Raw genomic sequence first — 14,798 nt, forward strand, 5'->3', positions numbered from 1 at the left:
CTCTTGCCAAACAATGTACAACTCCAACGGTCAAATGTAACTGTATTTATAGTGGGTGGACTGAATTAAGACTTGAGCTCTTTCTTCGTCTACTTCAAGGGTAAAAGGAATTCAAGATCTAGATGGTTTCTTTGCAATTTTGGGATAATTTTCAGATCTTTACATTGAAGAGAGTCGGGAGCTGCTAAATGTTAAACAAGATAGAAGAAAGAGTGATGTGAGACTAATAATCTGCGTTGTTACAGTCAACCGTGAGATGGCTATACTTCGGCATCGGGAAGCCGATAGAGATCACGTGACCATTATGTCATCTCCGCGATTTTCTCCCCGATCTTTTATCGCGAAGGGCGATTTTATCCTGTACACGTCTGACTTTTTCAAAATTTGAACGTCTAATTCAAAATGGGCTGGTTCTGGGCCGATACACAGTCAAAGGCGCCTGTACCGCCACACCCAACAACACCTGGCGCTCCTATTCCTGTATGAGCCTCTGAAAAGAGAATGATTGTTTCGCAAACTGACCCTTATCGACAGCCCGGATGTCCGATGCACGAGTCGGCTTCGGCATCAGCTGTTGCACCCACTGCGGCACCTCAGACTGCCGAGCCTCCTAGCAACTGCCCAATGTCCAAGGCCAAGGACTCGCCCTTCTACGCTGCCCCTAAATCCTCCAATGCGCAACCTCTGGCAGCGCCCGCCGCACCCCAACAGTCCACCCTGTCCAAGCTGAACCCGTTGAACTACATGTTCTCCTCGATCTCCCAGGAGCGCGCACCCCAGCAGACCGTCGACCTCTCCGTTGACCGTGAGAAGTCAACGATTCCCCGGGGTGACTCGGAGGGTAACTGGGAATACCCTTCTGCGCAGCAAATGTACAACGCGATGCTGCGCAAAGGATACACAGACACTCCCCAGGATGCGGTGGAGTCGATGGTTGCTGTTCACAACTTCCTGAATGAGGGTGCTTGGAATGAGATTATTGGATGGGAACGCACGTTCGCAAAGGGTCTTGGGGCCGGTTGGGAGCGATGCCGTCGGGGTGAAGAGAATCTGAACTGGCAGTTGATGAAGGACGAGTTGACAGGCAATGTGGACCAGGCGACTGAGCCTCGTCTGATCAGATTTCAGGGCCGACCTAAGGAGTTGACTCCCAAGGCTCGCATCTTCCAGGCTCTTGGATGGGTGTATCCCACCAAATTTGAGTATGTACTGGCTACACTGGGCCTTTGGCAAGCATTCGCTAACTTTACAACAGAACTCCTCCACCCTTCGACCGCCACGACTGGTTCGTCCAGCGTCAAACTCCTTCGGGTCCTAAGGAGGTTCGTTACGTGATCGACTACTACTCCGGCGATCCCGAGCCGAACGGCGAGCCCGTCTTCTACCTTGACATTCGTCCCGCTCTTGACTCGCCCACCGCTGCCGTCGAGCGTCTGATGAGATGGGGTGGTGATGTGTGGTGGAAAGCCAGTGGCGGTGCTGTCCGCGAACCTGGCCACGGCCACGGTCACCACTAAACATCTCCAAGTCGGCCTTGAAGCTCGATGTTTCTCCACTCCCCCTTTGTAAATTGTATAGACATGGCATAGGCGTTCTTCGGGTTGTTCTCTTCACCTTCGATATTTTCTTTTCTTCTTCCCCTGTCTTATATCATTTCCGTGTCTTACTATCTTATTGCCAACTACTTATTGCACCAGTGGACGATAATCGAAGAAAAGCGATGCTGTGTGGATGCATTAATGAATCTGGAGTTGGTTTTTGTTTTCATGGCTCTATCTTCAGCTTCGAATGAATCTATTTCAATCTCTAACCTGCTAATATGGTACAAAACGCTCGTCCTTAGTGCCAAATGTCTCATGTCATTGAATTCTCGTGTGCAAATCTATAATACAAGAGAAGAATGGTCTATTCTCAAATGTTCGGTGACAGCAAATCATACTTGACGCACCGTTCTACGCTTTCAATGCTGGCCTGCAGCAACCCACGAGCTTCCAAGCCAACCCACACCCGAAGCATCGACGTATCACCCGAGCGCACTGTCTGCAAGAAGGTTTGGCCAGTACCAAGTTGTCGGAGAATGGGAAGGGCACTAGAGTTGACCATTAGCTTTAGAACTAAACGGAATGACTTGGAGCAGGATAGAGTACTCACCTCTGGAAAAGATCCAGATTAGGATTGAGGCTTCGGCCAATTCCTTCAAGAAGGAGGCAAGAGATGACGACATTCACAAAGTCACCTTCAAACCGAACGTGGTGGCCACGGACCATGGTGAGGACTTCACTGAGCACATCACCAATCTTGATATTGCCCAGGGCAAATGTGCGAGATTTGATGCTGAGAACCAAGTGTTGCATCTTTAACGCGAAGATCTCCGGTTCAATGACTTCTTCTGGTGTACGGCACCGCTCGACCATCAGATGTCCAGCATGATAGCCATCAAACTCAGCAATGGCTCGGAAGAGATCCAGGAAATTCCGTCGATTGAGCTCATTGAGCTGAGTGACGAGGCCCGTATCAATGAAGATCAACTGGGGACGGTAACCCTCATCATTGAGTTTGGCGAGCGCAGACTCCCAGGCAGCTTTGTTGCCCATATGCGGACGTAAGCGCGCCAAAACTGCCTCTGTCACGTCTACTTCAGCCCGAGTGGGAGCCTCTGTGGCGCGTGTGTGCTTTTGAAGAGACAAGTCAAGTTCACTAGGCTTGTAAAAGCGAACCATGATATTCCCTGGGTGCAGATCGGCATGCACAAAGTTATCGATCAGAAGCATGTGCAAAAAGGCATCCAGCCCTTCATTGGCAATGTCATGTTGGTAGATACCTCCACCAATATCCAAGAAGGTCGCTAGCGGGATACCTTGTGCGAATTCCTCAATCAACACCTCCCTCGTCGTATAATCCATGTAGGGATGCGGGAACCAGGCTGTCGTGCGAGTCTTGAATTTATCGCGGAAAATCACAAGATTGGTCGCTTCGATGCGCATGTCCAGCTGGAGCTTCATCATCTCCCCAAATTGCTGGACCTCATCGGGGAAAGAAAGCCAATGCATCGTTGGGATAGCATTGATCAAAGAGGCGAAGAAGCCCATAATGCGCAAATCGCGGTGAATCATCTTCTCAACCTTGGGGTGCAGGACTTTGATGGCAACGTACGACGATGGTACTCGCTGTGGTGAGCTCTTCACCAAAACGTCCATGTTCTTCCGCACCTTCTCTCCTAGCGTGATGGGTTCCTGTCCTAGCTCCTGGTCGCTAGTGGCCAAGCTTGGCTTTAGTTTCGCCTTGTACACTTGGGCAATGGCGCCAACACCGAGAGGTTCCTCCTGGAATTCCTCGAAGATGTCTTCAAAGGCCATGTCGTTGAATGCCTTCCGAATGATGCGTTTGGTATCCTCGAGCGAGTGCGCGGGGGCATTTGAGTGGAGTGAGGACATGATATTACACATCTCCGGTGGGAATATATCGGTGCGGGAAGCGGCCCATTGTCCAAGCTATTAGGAGATAGATATTGAGTCAGAAAATTTGCGATCGAATTGTCTTGGAGATGAGTTCGTCTCGGATAACCTACCTTGATAAATGCAGGACCTGCTCGCTCCATAGCATTCACCAGGAGCCGATACCACCATAACGTGCCGGTCTGCGCAGTACTGCTTCCCTCAACCCTCCGACCAATCCAGATCACTGGCACTGTAATCACCACTGGTATGAAAATGACGGCTAGGTGAAGAAACCGAAACCCCGTTGCAATGGGATCGTAAACATAGTAGTACCAAAACACGCGGATTGATTGGCAAAGTCGCGCAAGACCCCGCGCATCTTTTGAGACAGTTTTCCGGATCTCCTCACGGGAAGCTTCCAGCATTTGCATCTCGCCGGTCTTCTGATCACCATCCGAGTCCTCCGCAAGCCTGAGAAATGCACTGGGTGCGAGGGCGGCCATCACCAGCCCAGCGACCACCGGTGCCCTTCTGGGAATGTGCTTGACTGGCGCACGCCATGACTGTGTAAATGTGTGTCGTGGTAGGTTCGTAAAGCCGCGCCTTAGACAGAGCCGGCCTAGAAGGACGGCCCTCATGGTTGATCGTGGTTCATGGAGGAGGAAAGTGAGCGGCGCGCGATAACAGGCTGATAACTGGCACGTGTTGCGACGTCATCGAAAACCGGTTCCGTGGGCCGAGGATGCATAAGCTTATTGTGTACTCTTGACTATAGCCATCTGAGAATCAAGATAATCTAGTCTGAGATGATGAACATGGAGAGATCGTCAGAAGCAAGTCATAATAAATCACGCCTTTCAAAAATGGGAGTGTGGTAATTAGCGAAAGTGCATAGATTCACTCTCTGACCATCCCGAACTATACAAACGCCACCCAAGCCTTTTTGCTGAACTATACAACCTTTGGGCCACACAGATTACAATAAATTTAGGTCAACTAAACAGATTTCGAAGTGTCTCAATTTACCAATCCTCAAAGACACAATGAGATTTTGCACGGGTCCTGCAGCAGGGACCAGCGGTCGCAAAGCCCCAGGGTCTCCACATTCCAGGGAGCATTCTTCGATCGTCGCTTTGTCCGTTTTCCACCTCCCCAAGCCTTTCCTATTCCGGGGCATCTGTACTAATCATTCGGCTAAAGTGAAATCAAGTGCTCATCCGTCGATCATGGTTATTTGCAGCGGTTTCATGTACCATCGAGAGTCCTGCTACCCCGAAAACGGGACATAGAAGCTCGAGATCGATGAAACAGACTAAGATCTTGCGTAGTAATTAAATGGGAGAAGGTGACCCTATGCTCACAATGGTGTTTTCCTTCTCAATCTTTCTAAAGTCTACCTATCACTCGACTTATGTCTGGTTCCTTCACGATGGGCCGCTCACAGTATCTGGACGATCTCGAGGCCATCCACGATGAAGAAGAGGAGCTTTGTACGTGGCGTGACTGGGTAGCTGTGCTATCATGGAGTCTGCTAGGCTATCTATGTATCATATTGACAGTCATCGGCTATTATAATCCGTCTCTATTACCATTTGACCCGACATCCTTGTTGTTCAATAAGGATATTTCGCCGTTCCTTGCATTCTCACAGGGTTCGGGACATTACCCGAAGCCTCATGGGTTTAAGGTAGTTGCTCTGGTTCCGTTCAACTACCATGAGCGCGCTGCCATTTTGGACTGTTACTTGCAGGTGAGTTTATTCTAATTTTCAGAGAAGTGACTTTCGGATTTAACCATTTCTTAGAAAAATTTGGTCCACAACCATGGATTCCTGGATCAGGTTGTCTTCATCCCTCAAACACAAGACGCTGTTAGCCTCCAATGGCTCAAATCATTAGTGCAGCAAACCCCCGAATACGCCATCTCCCTCTCTGGTCATGATATGGACTGGAGATTTACTCAGGAGAATGTCATGTACATCCGCATTGACGGAGATGTCGTCTTCTTTGAAGACCACACTATCCCCACCATCGTCAAAACAAAACTGGAAAATCCTGGAGCAATGATGGTTTCCGCAAATGTTATCAACGAAGGCACCCTCTCTTCTCTCCATAGCCATCCTGGTATTGCGTTACCATATTTACCAGAACTACACCACGTCGAACAACCTTCTCGGTCAAAGTCCCAGCTCAGCAGCGATTGGAGGGCATCAAGCCTTCCACGATGGGAAGGACCTGGCAGCTTCAGAGTCAAGAAAGGTTTTCAGCCACCCTTCCAGGGTCATCGGTGGCTACTACCAGCCGGTGCAGGCTCAGACCGAGATCCCATTGCGTCTTCTGTGTACACAGAGACAGGCCCGACTTTGCAAGATTGGACAGTCAGTGCCCAGCAGCATTACTCGTTCCTTGATCACCTCGAAACAGATACTCTGAGTCAGTACAAGTTTCCGATGTGGGTGAACCCGACCGATCCTGTTAGTAGCAGTTTCGGGTGTTTCTGGGGCAAGGACGCCGAGGCTTTGCGAGAGATCTTCGGCCACAAATCCAGTGAAGAACTATCCAAGTCGTGGACTGCAGCAGACGGATCTCGTCCGAACGTGACGATCGACGGCAAAGGCCTAGTCTCACATTATTCCTCTCAATTAGGTGCTGATGGCTTAGATGCGACAGATCTTCTGGAGCGGTATCGCGCCTATGCACAGGAAAGGATTTGCCGACAGACCATGTGATGAGACTGAGAAGGCGAGTTATGGGATGAAGCTTGGGGTTGTGGAGATTATTCGATAAGTTTATGCACATATATAGAATATTTGGACATACAGAAACATTAAATTCATCCTATTCTCGATGTGCACATTAGGATCCAGAGGTGCCAAGGGAAACTGACTTGGTACCTTGGGTTTGTACTTTGTCTTGGCGTTCTCGATGTCACGATGACACTATTGTGGACTTTAACATCGGGCTATTTTCTCTAGTCGGTCAGCAGATGTTTTCTCTTCATCTGCTGAGTTTCAGTGGCGACATGATGGATAGCAATCATTTTGATACAGTTTCGGAACGCATTCCGCAATCTATTCACGATGACCATGGTATTATATCACCCCCCTGGAAGCTAATTCATATATCGAGGATGTGATGCTACAACAAGATTACCTCTTGACTTTTCGTACACGAGTATGTTCCTTTTTACTGGTCTCATTAACCAATACCATTCAACATGAGCGAAAACTATGCTACCTCACCGGCAACGGCTTCTAAACCTGCTCCAGCATCGTCATCGTCACCCGCCTCTTCTTACAGCGAATACTCATCCGCATATGTTCCTGTTCCTGCGCTTATAGCCCATGGCTTCCTGATGACTTTCGCCATTGGCTTATTCCTCCCAATAGGTGCCATGGTCATGCAGGTGGTGCCCTGGCAGAAGAAAGTGAGTCGCATTCATGCACCACTGCAAGCTTTCGCCCTTGCTATGCTCGTGTCTGGGATGGGCGTTGGCATCTATCTAGGTGTTTCGACATCTAAAATAGATTATTATCATCCCATCATCGGCTTCATTGTTGTTGGAGGGTTGTTGCTCTTCCAACCTCTCATGGGTCTCTATTCACATCTGCACCTCCGCAAAACCGGGGCAAGGAGTAATTTTGCATACGTTCATCGCTGGTTTGGTAGGATTATGGTTATACTTGGCATTATCAACGGGGGCTTGGGTTTCATGCTCGCAGGGGTCGGATCACCTGGAGTTCCACTTGGTGCGGTCATCGCCTACTCAGTCATCGCTGGAGTCGTAATAAGCGCCTATCTGGCTGTTGTTGTCTTCGGTACTGCCAAGCAGGTGGCCCATCCTAAGCCATGAACAAACCTATAACATCTGTGAGACTGTGTGGAATTGAGAGAGACTTCTACAAAATTGTTCTGGGCTGCTGTGGCCGTGAATGCGGCTGTTACACGTAGCATCCTTTGTCTTCACAGAGAAATAGAAGCATCAGGCAATGTAAAGTAAAATGAGGATTCTGCATCCAAGATCAAGGGCTTGAGCTCACAGAGAAAGAGAAGGAGCAAGTATAGGCAAGGTTTCGAAGACACGCTTTGAGCTAGAAATCAAATACATGCCCATGGAATGGCGCGAGAGTATCAATGACTCTCAAAAGGCTTTGAGCTCTATCCTGGATTCAGAACTCTCAAACTCATCATGACACATGACCCACAGCTCTCATCAAACGCAGGAGATACCCTGTCTCGCTCACTTATGAGATTTTCCCTGCTCCGATTGATATTGTAATTTCCTCTTGCAGCATTCTAATTATCACCATCTGTAGTGCCCTGCAAAGTATTCCAGAAAATTGACTGAATATCACATCATGTCATAGTCATTATGCACTCGCTCAGCCCGGACCAGCGCCTCAGGCATTCTGCGCAGGCTTCAACTGTCGCAATGCGCTGTTCTTCGCTAAGTCTTCTATCGCCTGCCGATGACTCATTGGAAGTGCGCCAGCCTGCCATGTAATCAGTATACACACATTTAGGATCAAAGTGTAGATGCCTTACCTCATTCTTTAACAATTCCTGCACAAGAACAAACGCATTATCGCGATCCTTGGCAACTTGGGTGGTATTCGGTTCGTTGGAGTCGTTCGAAACATCCGAAGCAGAAGACTCCCCGCTCGGAGTTTTCTTGAGTAGCATTGCAACCTCTTCGTTGTGCAAGCAGTCCACCACAGCTATACAGCCTGACTGGTTGTTTGCCATCAAAGCCAAAGCAAACCATCCTTCACTTCGAACAACAGGCCATTGAGTTTGAGTAATCATCGCACCGACCGGTCGAGCAACACCCTCGTGAAGGGTATACAATTTCTCCAACAGTGACTTGGCTTCCTCATCTCCTTCACGAGCCTTTGGAGAAACCGTTCGGCAAATGGAAGCCACGGTACGTCCAATCTCTGTCTTGATAGGCGCAGAGTCAGTCTTTTCAAAGAGAGACAAGAGTAAAGAAAGATAAGTCCGCTTGTGAGCAGGAGAATCGGGATCTTCCGACAGCGGAGCCAGTAGACGCGAGATATTGTCCATAGAAGAGATGGTTACCTGGCGAGCAATAGTCGCGGCAGAGAATTGGACCTGTGGCACAGACTCAAACGCCCATAAGCGGGATACTGCCGGGATAATCCCGGCTTCCGCAAGGCTGACCCGGTTATCACCAGCGATTGCAAGGTTCTTCAAGAAACCAAGAGCCGAGTGAAGGACGGCACCGCGAGAGCCATTCTTGAGGACGGAGATCAACTCTTCATGAATTTTCAAGTCCCGCACCATCACTTGGCAGACCTCATCAGATCGAGCCAGATTTCCGAGCATAACGCATGCGCAGATTTGAAGTTGATCTTCTTCCGCGACAATCCATGACTTTAATGTGTGGGCTATGGCTGAGTCAAGCGGATAGTGCTCAGCGAACAAAGACGAGGCTGAAACTTCAGCAAGGGCCTGGTTGATTTTGAGCTTAATCTGGGCAAGACCCGAAACCTCCTCTTTGGAGGACTCGTCGATGTCGATCGAGAAGGACCGACGAAGGACAGATAGCACGTCCTCGACCATGTCATTCGAAATACAGGCGTTTTGGAATCGCTCCTTTTCCAAATAAGCCGAGAGACTGTTCACTAGCGATGAGAAGTGTTCGAACTCGGTCTCTTCTAGGGCGAGCTGCGTGAGAAGCCAGACTGTTCCATCAGGGGAGTTTTCAATGCCTTTCTCTGCTCCAGGTTTGATAAGCTTGAATCATTCAACAATTTATTGTTCATGTCTTACCTTGTTCTGAGGCCAGCTCCACCAGGTCATAAGAGAAGCTGAGCAGAGCACCATTATCCTTAATGGCACCATCTTTGAGAAGTTTCAAGATGATGTACGCCGTTCGATTCTCAGCCATCTGGGCATGTGCGGGCTCTATGTCCTCATCAGTAATTGCCATGGTTTTAGAAACCGGAGGATTTTTCTCACCGTAGTCCATGCAGATGTTGTAAATGACTGGAATCGCGACATGGACCAACTCAGGATTGAGGAAATGCCGGATAATCGGGAGTGTATAGGAACCCTCCACAACAATCTGCCTGTTCTCATCTACGTTATTGTATTTTGTTAATAAGGCAATAACGAGATGCATATCACATGAACATACTTGTGTCAGCGCAAGAATTTCCCACAAGCCGCAAAGAATGAAGCAGTAATTTGACATCCAAATCCTTCTTTGATGAGATGACCTCCAAAAAGAATTTTAGAATCCCGGATTGCCCAATTGGACCACGCCATGATACTAGAGATCTATCAGTTTGTATTCCAGTCAAGAAGAAGAAAGCAGGGTAGGCTCACGGTCCCGACTCCCATTAGCCAGAATCTCAGCGGCCTGGGCCAGGAATTCGGAATCACTGGCCCATAGCTGGTTAATGACCTTCAGCACACTCTGCAAGGACTCCGAATCTCTTCGACCACGTCGTGCATCCGCATCAGCCTGTTCCAGCGATGCATGCAGTTCCTTGAGATCAAAAGCATTTCCAGCCTCCGCATCGGCACCCTCAATGACATTTTTCAAGGCACGAAACATCTTCTCTTGCTCTTCCAAGCTGAGCGTCTCCGTGCCTCGGTCTGACAAAGATGAAGATGATTCAGGCAACTCCGAGAGAACGTGTTGCACAGCAGGTAAATCAAAGGTAGCAGCTGGGACAGAAGGCTGGCGAGCAGCCTCTGTCCCGGCAGCAATGGCCATAGATATACTATCTGTAGAAGCCATACTGTGCTCTGCCTGTTTTTGAGCCGCGAGTGGTGATGGCTGCCTTCGAGTGATTTGAACAGATGTGGAGTGTGTTGAGGCTCCTTTCCCAGACGGGTATATAGACCCTCCGAGTGAGAAGACCAGAGGAGCCTAGATGGAAGAAATTAGGGGCCAAAGTGAGGACGCTAATGAGACATTGAGTCATGCAACCTTGCTGGTGGGGCTTGGATATGTTCACGAGGGACTTGGAGTGAACTTGAAGGGCTTTGAGGCAAGAGAGACTAAACCTTTTGGCACGCGGAGTGATCCAATCGCGCGAGTGCTGCCTGAGGTGGATTCAGGCACCCACCCTGTTTAGGTAAAGTGTGGACAAGTTGGCGGGACAAGTGCAGATGGAGAATTTGGAGAATGGATCTTGATTGGAAGAGAAGAACATGCTAAAATTTAGAGTAGTAGTCAGCTCTAGTAAATAACTATGACACGATTCGTTCTTACGGTAATTGTACATGGTATCGTCGCACTAGTGACCCTTCACAGTCCCAGACCATCGACATGGACACCTGAAACGGCGGGCCGCAGGGGACTTCCGCCTTGCCAAGCATCGCCGCAAGCTGGCCTCCCCCGTCAACTCGACAACCCAACAACCCAGCAGCACGACAACTACCGACCCCGTCTCTCCTTCATTCTCTGCGGTCAATTGGATCTGGTATTGAAATTCCTCATTGATCTGGTCGCCTCTTTCCTTCCTATTCTTCAATCTCCATTTTGTCAACTCCCCTCTCTCCTTGCCTTCATCATGACACGCGCTCAGCAGACTCTCTCCGTCCTCCTCCTCGTCTCCTCCGTATGTCGACAGCCTCAGCACATTCACCCCGACCCGCGCAAAAGAATAACCAAATTCGTTGCTAACATGCTTCATAGCTCTACCTCTCCCTCTACCTCGGTCTGGTCCCCCTGAACGAGACCGTCCAGACCGAGATCATCCCGGTGGTACGTCGCGACAAACGCAATCTACTCTTGACACCACCTGCGCAAAAAGCAATCGAGACTAACCCAACATCTTTCAAACTATAGCTCCCTTTCTACGCGCTCATTGTTTTCGGCTGCTACCTCCTCGGTCGCCTCGGTGTCGCGATCTTCACTTTCAACGACGTCCCCGAGGCTCACGCCGAGCTGCAGAAGGAGATCGAATTGGCCAAGGTCGACCTGCGCAAGGGCAATATCGAGGTGGACTAAATTCTGATATACAAAGCATGTTGCGTGGAACTGGATTTCAGGCATGGCCGGCTACCGGGGTCGACCTCGCCTAGAGCTTGAGTGTATGTGCTTAGCTCCGACCCCAGGAAGGGGTGGGGAGGGGACCTGCATCAGGGCATTATACAACACGGTGCCGATTTAATTGCTGTTTTTGTTTTTCTTTTTGCCAACAATAAACGTCCCGTTTGATACCCTTGACCTTTTTGGTTTTCTCTCGGATCTTGCTTGCGGGAGACCGTCATTGCACACTTGTACCCCGGAACCGGTAATCTTGATTGAATATGTATGGGGGCGGGGGATAACTTTTCTAAAGTCATAAGGATATCGTAAAAGGGACATGCCCGGGTTCTACTTCCACGCCGGGAAGAGGGGGGCCATCGTAGTCAAACTGAGGCACCAAATAGCCACCAACAGTATCAGAGCGCCTCGCAGAATGGAATGCAGTTCGCCAATGCAATAATGAGCCGCTTAAATGAGCGGGTTCTCCTTGGCCAGAGCATCGTGCTCATCAATGTCCCTGTAAAAATTAGATGGTTAGCTTTAACGGACCTTCCCGATGAATAGAATATGCGCGTAGTGGGCACGTACTTAGCCTCCCAGGGGTAGCAAATCCAGACATCGTCGGTGGTGACAGAGGCATGGTAGCGACCGCTCTCCATCATATCGGCGGGCAGAACACCCTTCTTGGGCTTGTTCTTGTTCTATTATAAGCGAAAAAAGTTGGATTAGCAAGCAAGCTCAAAAGCCCCACTAAAGTAAAGGAGTGGACGAGATAACGTACGTGAAGAACGTAGACGAAGAAGTTAGTCTTCTCGCCCTCACGGCCAAGCTGCTTCTGCGCCTCCTGGACATCCTTCTCCAGCTCGCGCACGGCATACTCGAGAGTTGTCCGGGTGTCATCGACCTCATCGACGATCAGGATGTTCTTGCCAATCAAGTTGGCCATCTCGAGGGAGCTCAGGTCGAGCCATTGAGTGCGGGTGACCTTGGTACCTGGGACCTCCTCGGCATCACCACGGCCGAGATCCTCATAGAGGGACAGACCGATGGCCTGGATGGGGATGTTGGGGTCACCGGAGCGCTTGAGGAAAGAACTAGAATCCAGGGCAAGGGGATGTTAGAAAAATAGACCTTGTTGCAGCTGTCCCCGGCGCACTGGTTGCATGCACGTGACTTGAGGCGGATCAAGATCATACCGAAGAATGCGGGCAGGGACATAACCACCACCACCGATGGCAATCATCAGGTTGGGGTGGAATTCCTTGAGGATAGCATCGGCAGACTGCTGGCACAGCTTGTGCACCTGGTTGTAGGTGACATAGAACTTCTGGGACATTTTGACGGATGGAAAATGATGGGGAAGAACTCGTAAAAAGGAGGAAATAGGTCGGCTTAGAGGGGTATATGCAGCAGATGAGCAGGACAAAATCCGAAGAGGGTAGACCGAGTAGAAAAGAAGATCTCCAAGAAGCCGAGGAAAGTCGAGGCCCACAGAAGGCAGAAAATTTTCGGATCGCCAACTTTTTTTTTTTTTTTTTTCTGTTTTCCCTTATCGCGTGGGCGTGGGGAGGCGCTTATCTCCGGCGGGGTCCTGCGGCCACACCCAAAATACTTTGACATCTTGACCCTCTTTTCTTATCAGGGTCTACTCGATATACACTTTGATCAAGTCAATAAATTCATAAACTCTTCTTATTACATGATCTCATCTCATATACTCATCATAACCACGCTAATAAGTCCCCTATGATCTCCCCCTTCTACGTATACCACGTTGGAGCGGGGTATTCCTGCAGGAGCACAAACCGCCCAAGTTCGCGGTTCTTATACGCCACCGGGTCATGGAGAGTATGAGTGCGGATGTCGCGCCAAAATCGATCCAGTCCGACTTTCAATGCAGTAGCCCGCGCACCAGTCACCTCGAAGATTCCCGACGTGACTCGAAGCCCAACGTCCGTGGTGACCACCTTGACGCTGACAATCCATTCGGCAACTTCACCTCGCTCGTCCGCAGTAAGACCAGACCTATTATCCGAGTATCGGTTATATAAAGCGGTAATTTGGTCACCGGCACGATCAGCTAGAGCTTCAGCACCTCGGAGATGCGCAAAGAAGTTGCCGTAGCGCTCGAGGATGTAGAACTCGTCTGTCGGGGACTCCTTGTTATCACCTCCAAAGGGCCACGCCCGGGTCGAGGTTGCAGTATACTTGGCAGCAAATTCCAATGCGCCGATAGCAATACCCAGGTAGAAATTGCTGAAGACGAGTTGGATGCTAAGCACACACGAGACAGTTAGCCACACATCACAGGCGAGCAATAGAAGACTGGAGACTTACGTTGGCAGAAGCAGGCTGGCAAAAGGAATAAGCAGAATATCCTCACGAGGCGTCTTGCTAGACTCATCCCAACCCAGCGCGTCAGCCCATGGCACACGAATATTCTCAATCTTGACGCCACCGGACTCCGTCAAGCGCAGGCCAATGTTGTGCCAATTATAGGCAAACTGGATACCAGGCTGCTCGGTAGGAACCAACGCGAAGATATGACCATCAGTTCCTTCGAGGACACCCTCCAGAACGGTGAGATCAGATACCACACCTCCGGTGTTGAAGTGTTTAGACCCATTGAACACGATGTGGTCTCCGTCAGAAGTAATCTTGAGGTCGTTGTCACGAGGATTCACAGCGCCACCCACAAAGTAGTTGTTTGAGAGGATCAGTTCATGGGTTCGCTCGGCTTGTTCGGGAGTTCCAACGATACTGGCGGTGGTGGACCACAGGAGATGGTAACCCAGCAGCATACCAATGGACCTAGAGAGTGATGCGATGTTAACAGCTGTTTAAACCGTAATTTGACGCATGTCATACCCATCTGCCTTTGCAACCTCCCGAATAACTTTATATCCAACAGCCCAAGGCTGTTCTCCTCCACCATACTTCTTAGGCCCAAGCAGCTTCAGTAGGCCCGAGTGCTTGAGCAGTGCCACCTCAGCGCGAGGAGACTTGTTTTCTTGATCTCGTTGCGCCGCATCCTGGGCCAGAACTTCTGCGACCTCGCGTGCGCGCGCCAACCATGCGTCCGCAGTGTCAGGAAGAACAGACCATTTAGCCCGGTACTGGGCATAAACAGCCGGGTCTGTTGCAGGGACGTTGGCCTGTGTCATTTTTCAGGTGTCGTAATTATAGTAAATAGAAGATCAAGCTGAACCACGGTGAGTGTGCGATCGGTTTAAGGCAGGGGAAAGCCCGTATATGTAGGAATCGCTTCGCGCGCTTTGCGCATACATGACATGCTGTTTACACCAGATGATGCGATATGGTACTCGCCATTCTCAACTCAAAATTGAGGAGTCG

General features: G+C 49.8%; 8 protein-coding genes across 8 annotated transcripts; 4 read left to right on the plus strand and 4 right to left on the minus strand.

The window, feature by feature from the left end:
- Positions 1-402: 402 nt before the first annotated feature.
- N7458_000385 (holocytochrome c synthase CYC3) lies at positions 403-1,517 on the plus strand (the record flags this gene model as incomplete). The annotated part of the gene is made up of 3 exons (XM_056903779.1): positions 403-480; positions 535-1,202; positions 1,256-1,517. The coding sequence occupies 3 exons, from the start codon at positions 403-405 to the stop codon at positions 1,515-1,517; spliced, it is 1,008 nt and encodes a 335-aa protein (XP_056771546.1).
- A 394-nt stretch (positions 1,518-1,911) lies between these two features.
- N7458_000386 (ABC1 kinase family protein) lies at positions 1,912-4,075 on the minus strand (the record flags this gene model as incomplete). The annotated part of the gene is made up of 3 exons (XM_056903780.1): positions 1,912-2,089; positions 2,152-3,491; positions 3,569-4,075. The coding sequence occupies 3 exons, from the start codon at positions 4,073-4,075 to the stop codon at positions 1,912-1,914; spliced, it is 2,025 nt and encodes a 674-aa protein (XP_056771547.1).
- A 791-nt stretch (positions 4,076-4,866) lies between these two features.
- N7458_000387 (uncharacterized protein) lies at positions 4,867-6,165 on the plus strand (the record flags this gene model as incomplete). Its single annotated transcript, XM_056903781.1, has 2 exons — positions 4,867-5,187; positions 5,278-6,165. The coding sequence occupies 2 exons, from the start codon at positions 4,867-4,869 to the stop codon at positions 6,163-6,165; spliced, it is 1,209 nt and encodes a 402-aa protein (XP_056771548.1).
- A 488-nt stretch (positions 6,166-6,653) lies between these two features.
- Positions 6,654-7,289, plus strand: N7458_000388 (cytochrome b561 domain-containing protein; the record flags this gene model as incomplete). Its single annotated transcript, XM_056903782.1, has 1 exon — positions 6,654-7,289. The coding sequence occupies one exon, from the start codon at positions 6,654-6,656 to the stop codon at positions 7,287-7,289; it is 636 nt and encodes a 211-aa protein (XP_056771549.1).
- Positions 7,290-7,836: 547 nt separating this feature from the next.
- N7458_000389 (uncharacterized protein) lies at positions 7,837-10,205 on the minus strand (the record flags this gene model as incomplete). The annotated part of the gene is made up of 6 exons (XM_056903783.1): positions 7,837-7,929; positions 7,982-9,174; positions 9,230-9,364; positions 9,419-9,538; positions 9,597-9,731; positions 9,788-10,205. The coding sequence occupies 6 exons, from the start codon at positions 10,203-10,205 to the stop codon at positions 7,837-7,839; spliced, it is 2,094 nt and encodes a 697-aa protein (XP_056771550.1).
- Positions 10,206-10,983: 778 nt separating this feature from the next.
- N7458_000390 (dolichol-phosphate mannosyltransferase subunit 3) lies at positions 10,984-11,423 on the plus strand (the record flags this gene model as incomplete). The annotated part of the gene is made up of 3 exons (XM_056903784.1): positions 10,984-11,031; positions 11,109-11,177; positions 11,262-11,423. 3 exons carry the CDS (start codon positions 10,984-10,986, stop codon positions 11,421-11,423), a joined length of 279 nt encoding a protein of 92 aa, XP_056771551.1.
- Positions 11,424-11,912: 489 nt separating this feature from the next.
- On the minus strand, positions 11,913-12,780 carry N7458_000391 (xanthine phosphoribosyltransferase; the record flags this gene model as incomplete). The annotated part of the gene is made up of 4 exons (XM_056903785.1): positions 11,913-11,961; positions 12,033-12,145; positions 12,226-12,538; positions 12,641-12,780. The coding sequence occupies 4 exons, from the start codon at positions 12,778-12,780 to the stop codon at positions 11,913-11,915; spliced, it is 615 nt and encodes a 204-aa protein (XP_056771552.1).
- Positions 12,781-13,204: 424 nt separating this feature from the next.
- N7458_000392 (thermophilic desulfurizing enzyme family protein) lies at positions 13,205-14,608 on the minus strand (the record flags this gene model as incomplete). Its single annotated transcript, XM_056903786.1, has 3 exons — positions 13,205-13,718; positions 13,782-14,255; positions 14,313-14,608. 3 exons carry the CDS (start codon positions 14,606-14,608, stop codon positions 13,205-13,207), a joined length of 1,284 nt encoding a protein of 427 aa, XP_056771553.1.
- Between the last annotated feature and the right edge of the window lie 190 nt (positions 14,609-14,798).

Source organism: Penicillium daleae, assembly GCF_028827525.1.
Source record: "Penicillium daleae strain IBT 16125 chromosome Unknown utg000001l_segment0_segment0, whole genome shotgun sequence".
NCBI lineage: Eukaryota > Fungi > Ascomycota > Eurotiomycetes > Eurotiales > Aspergillaceae > Penicillium > Penicillium daleae.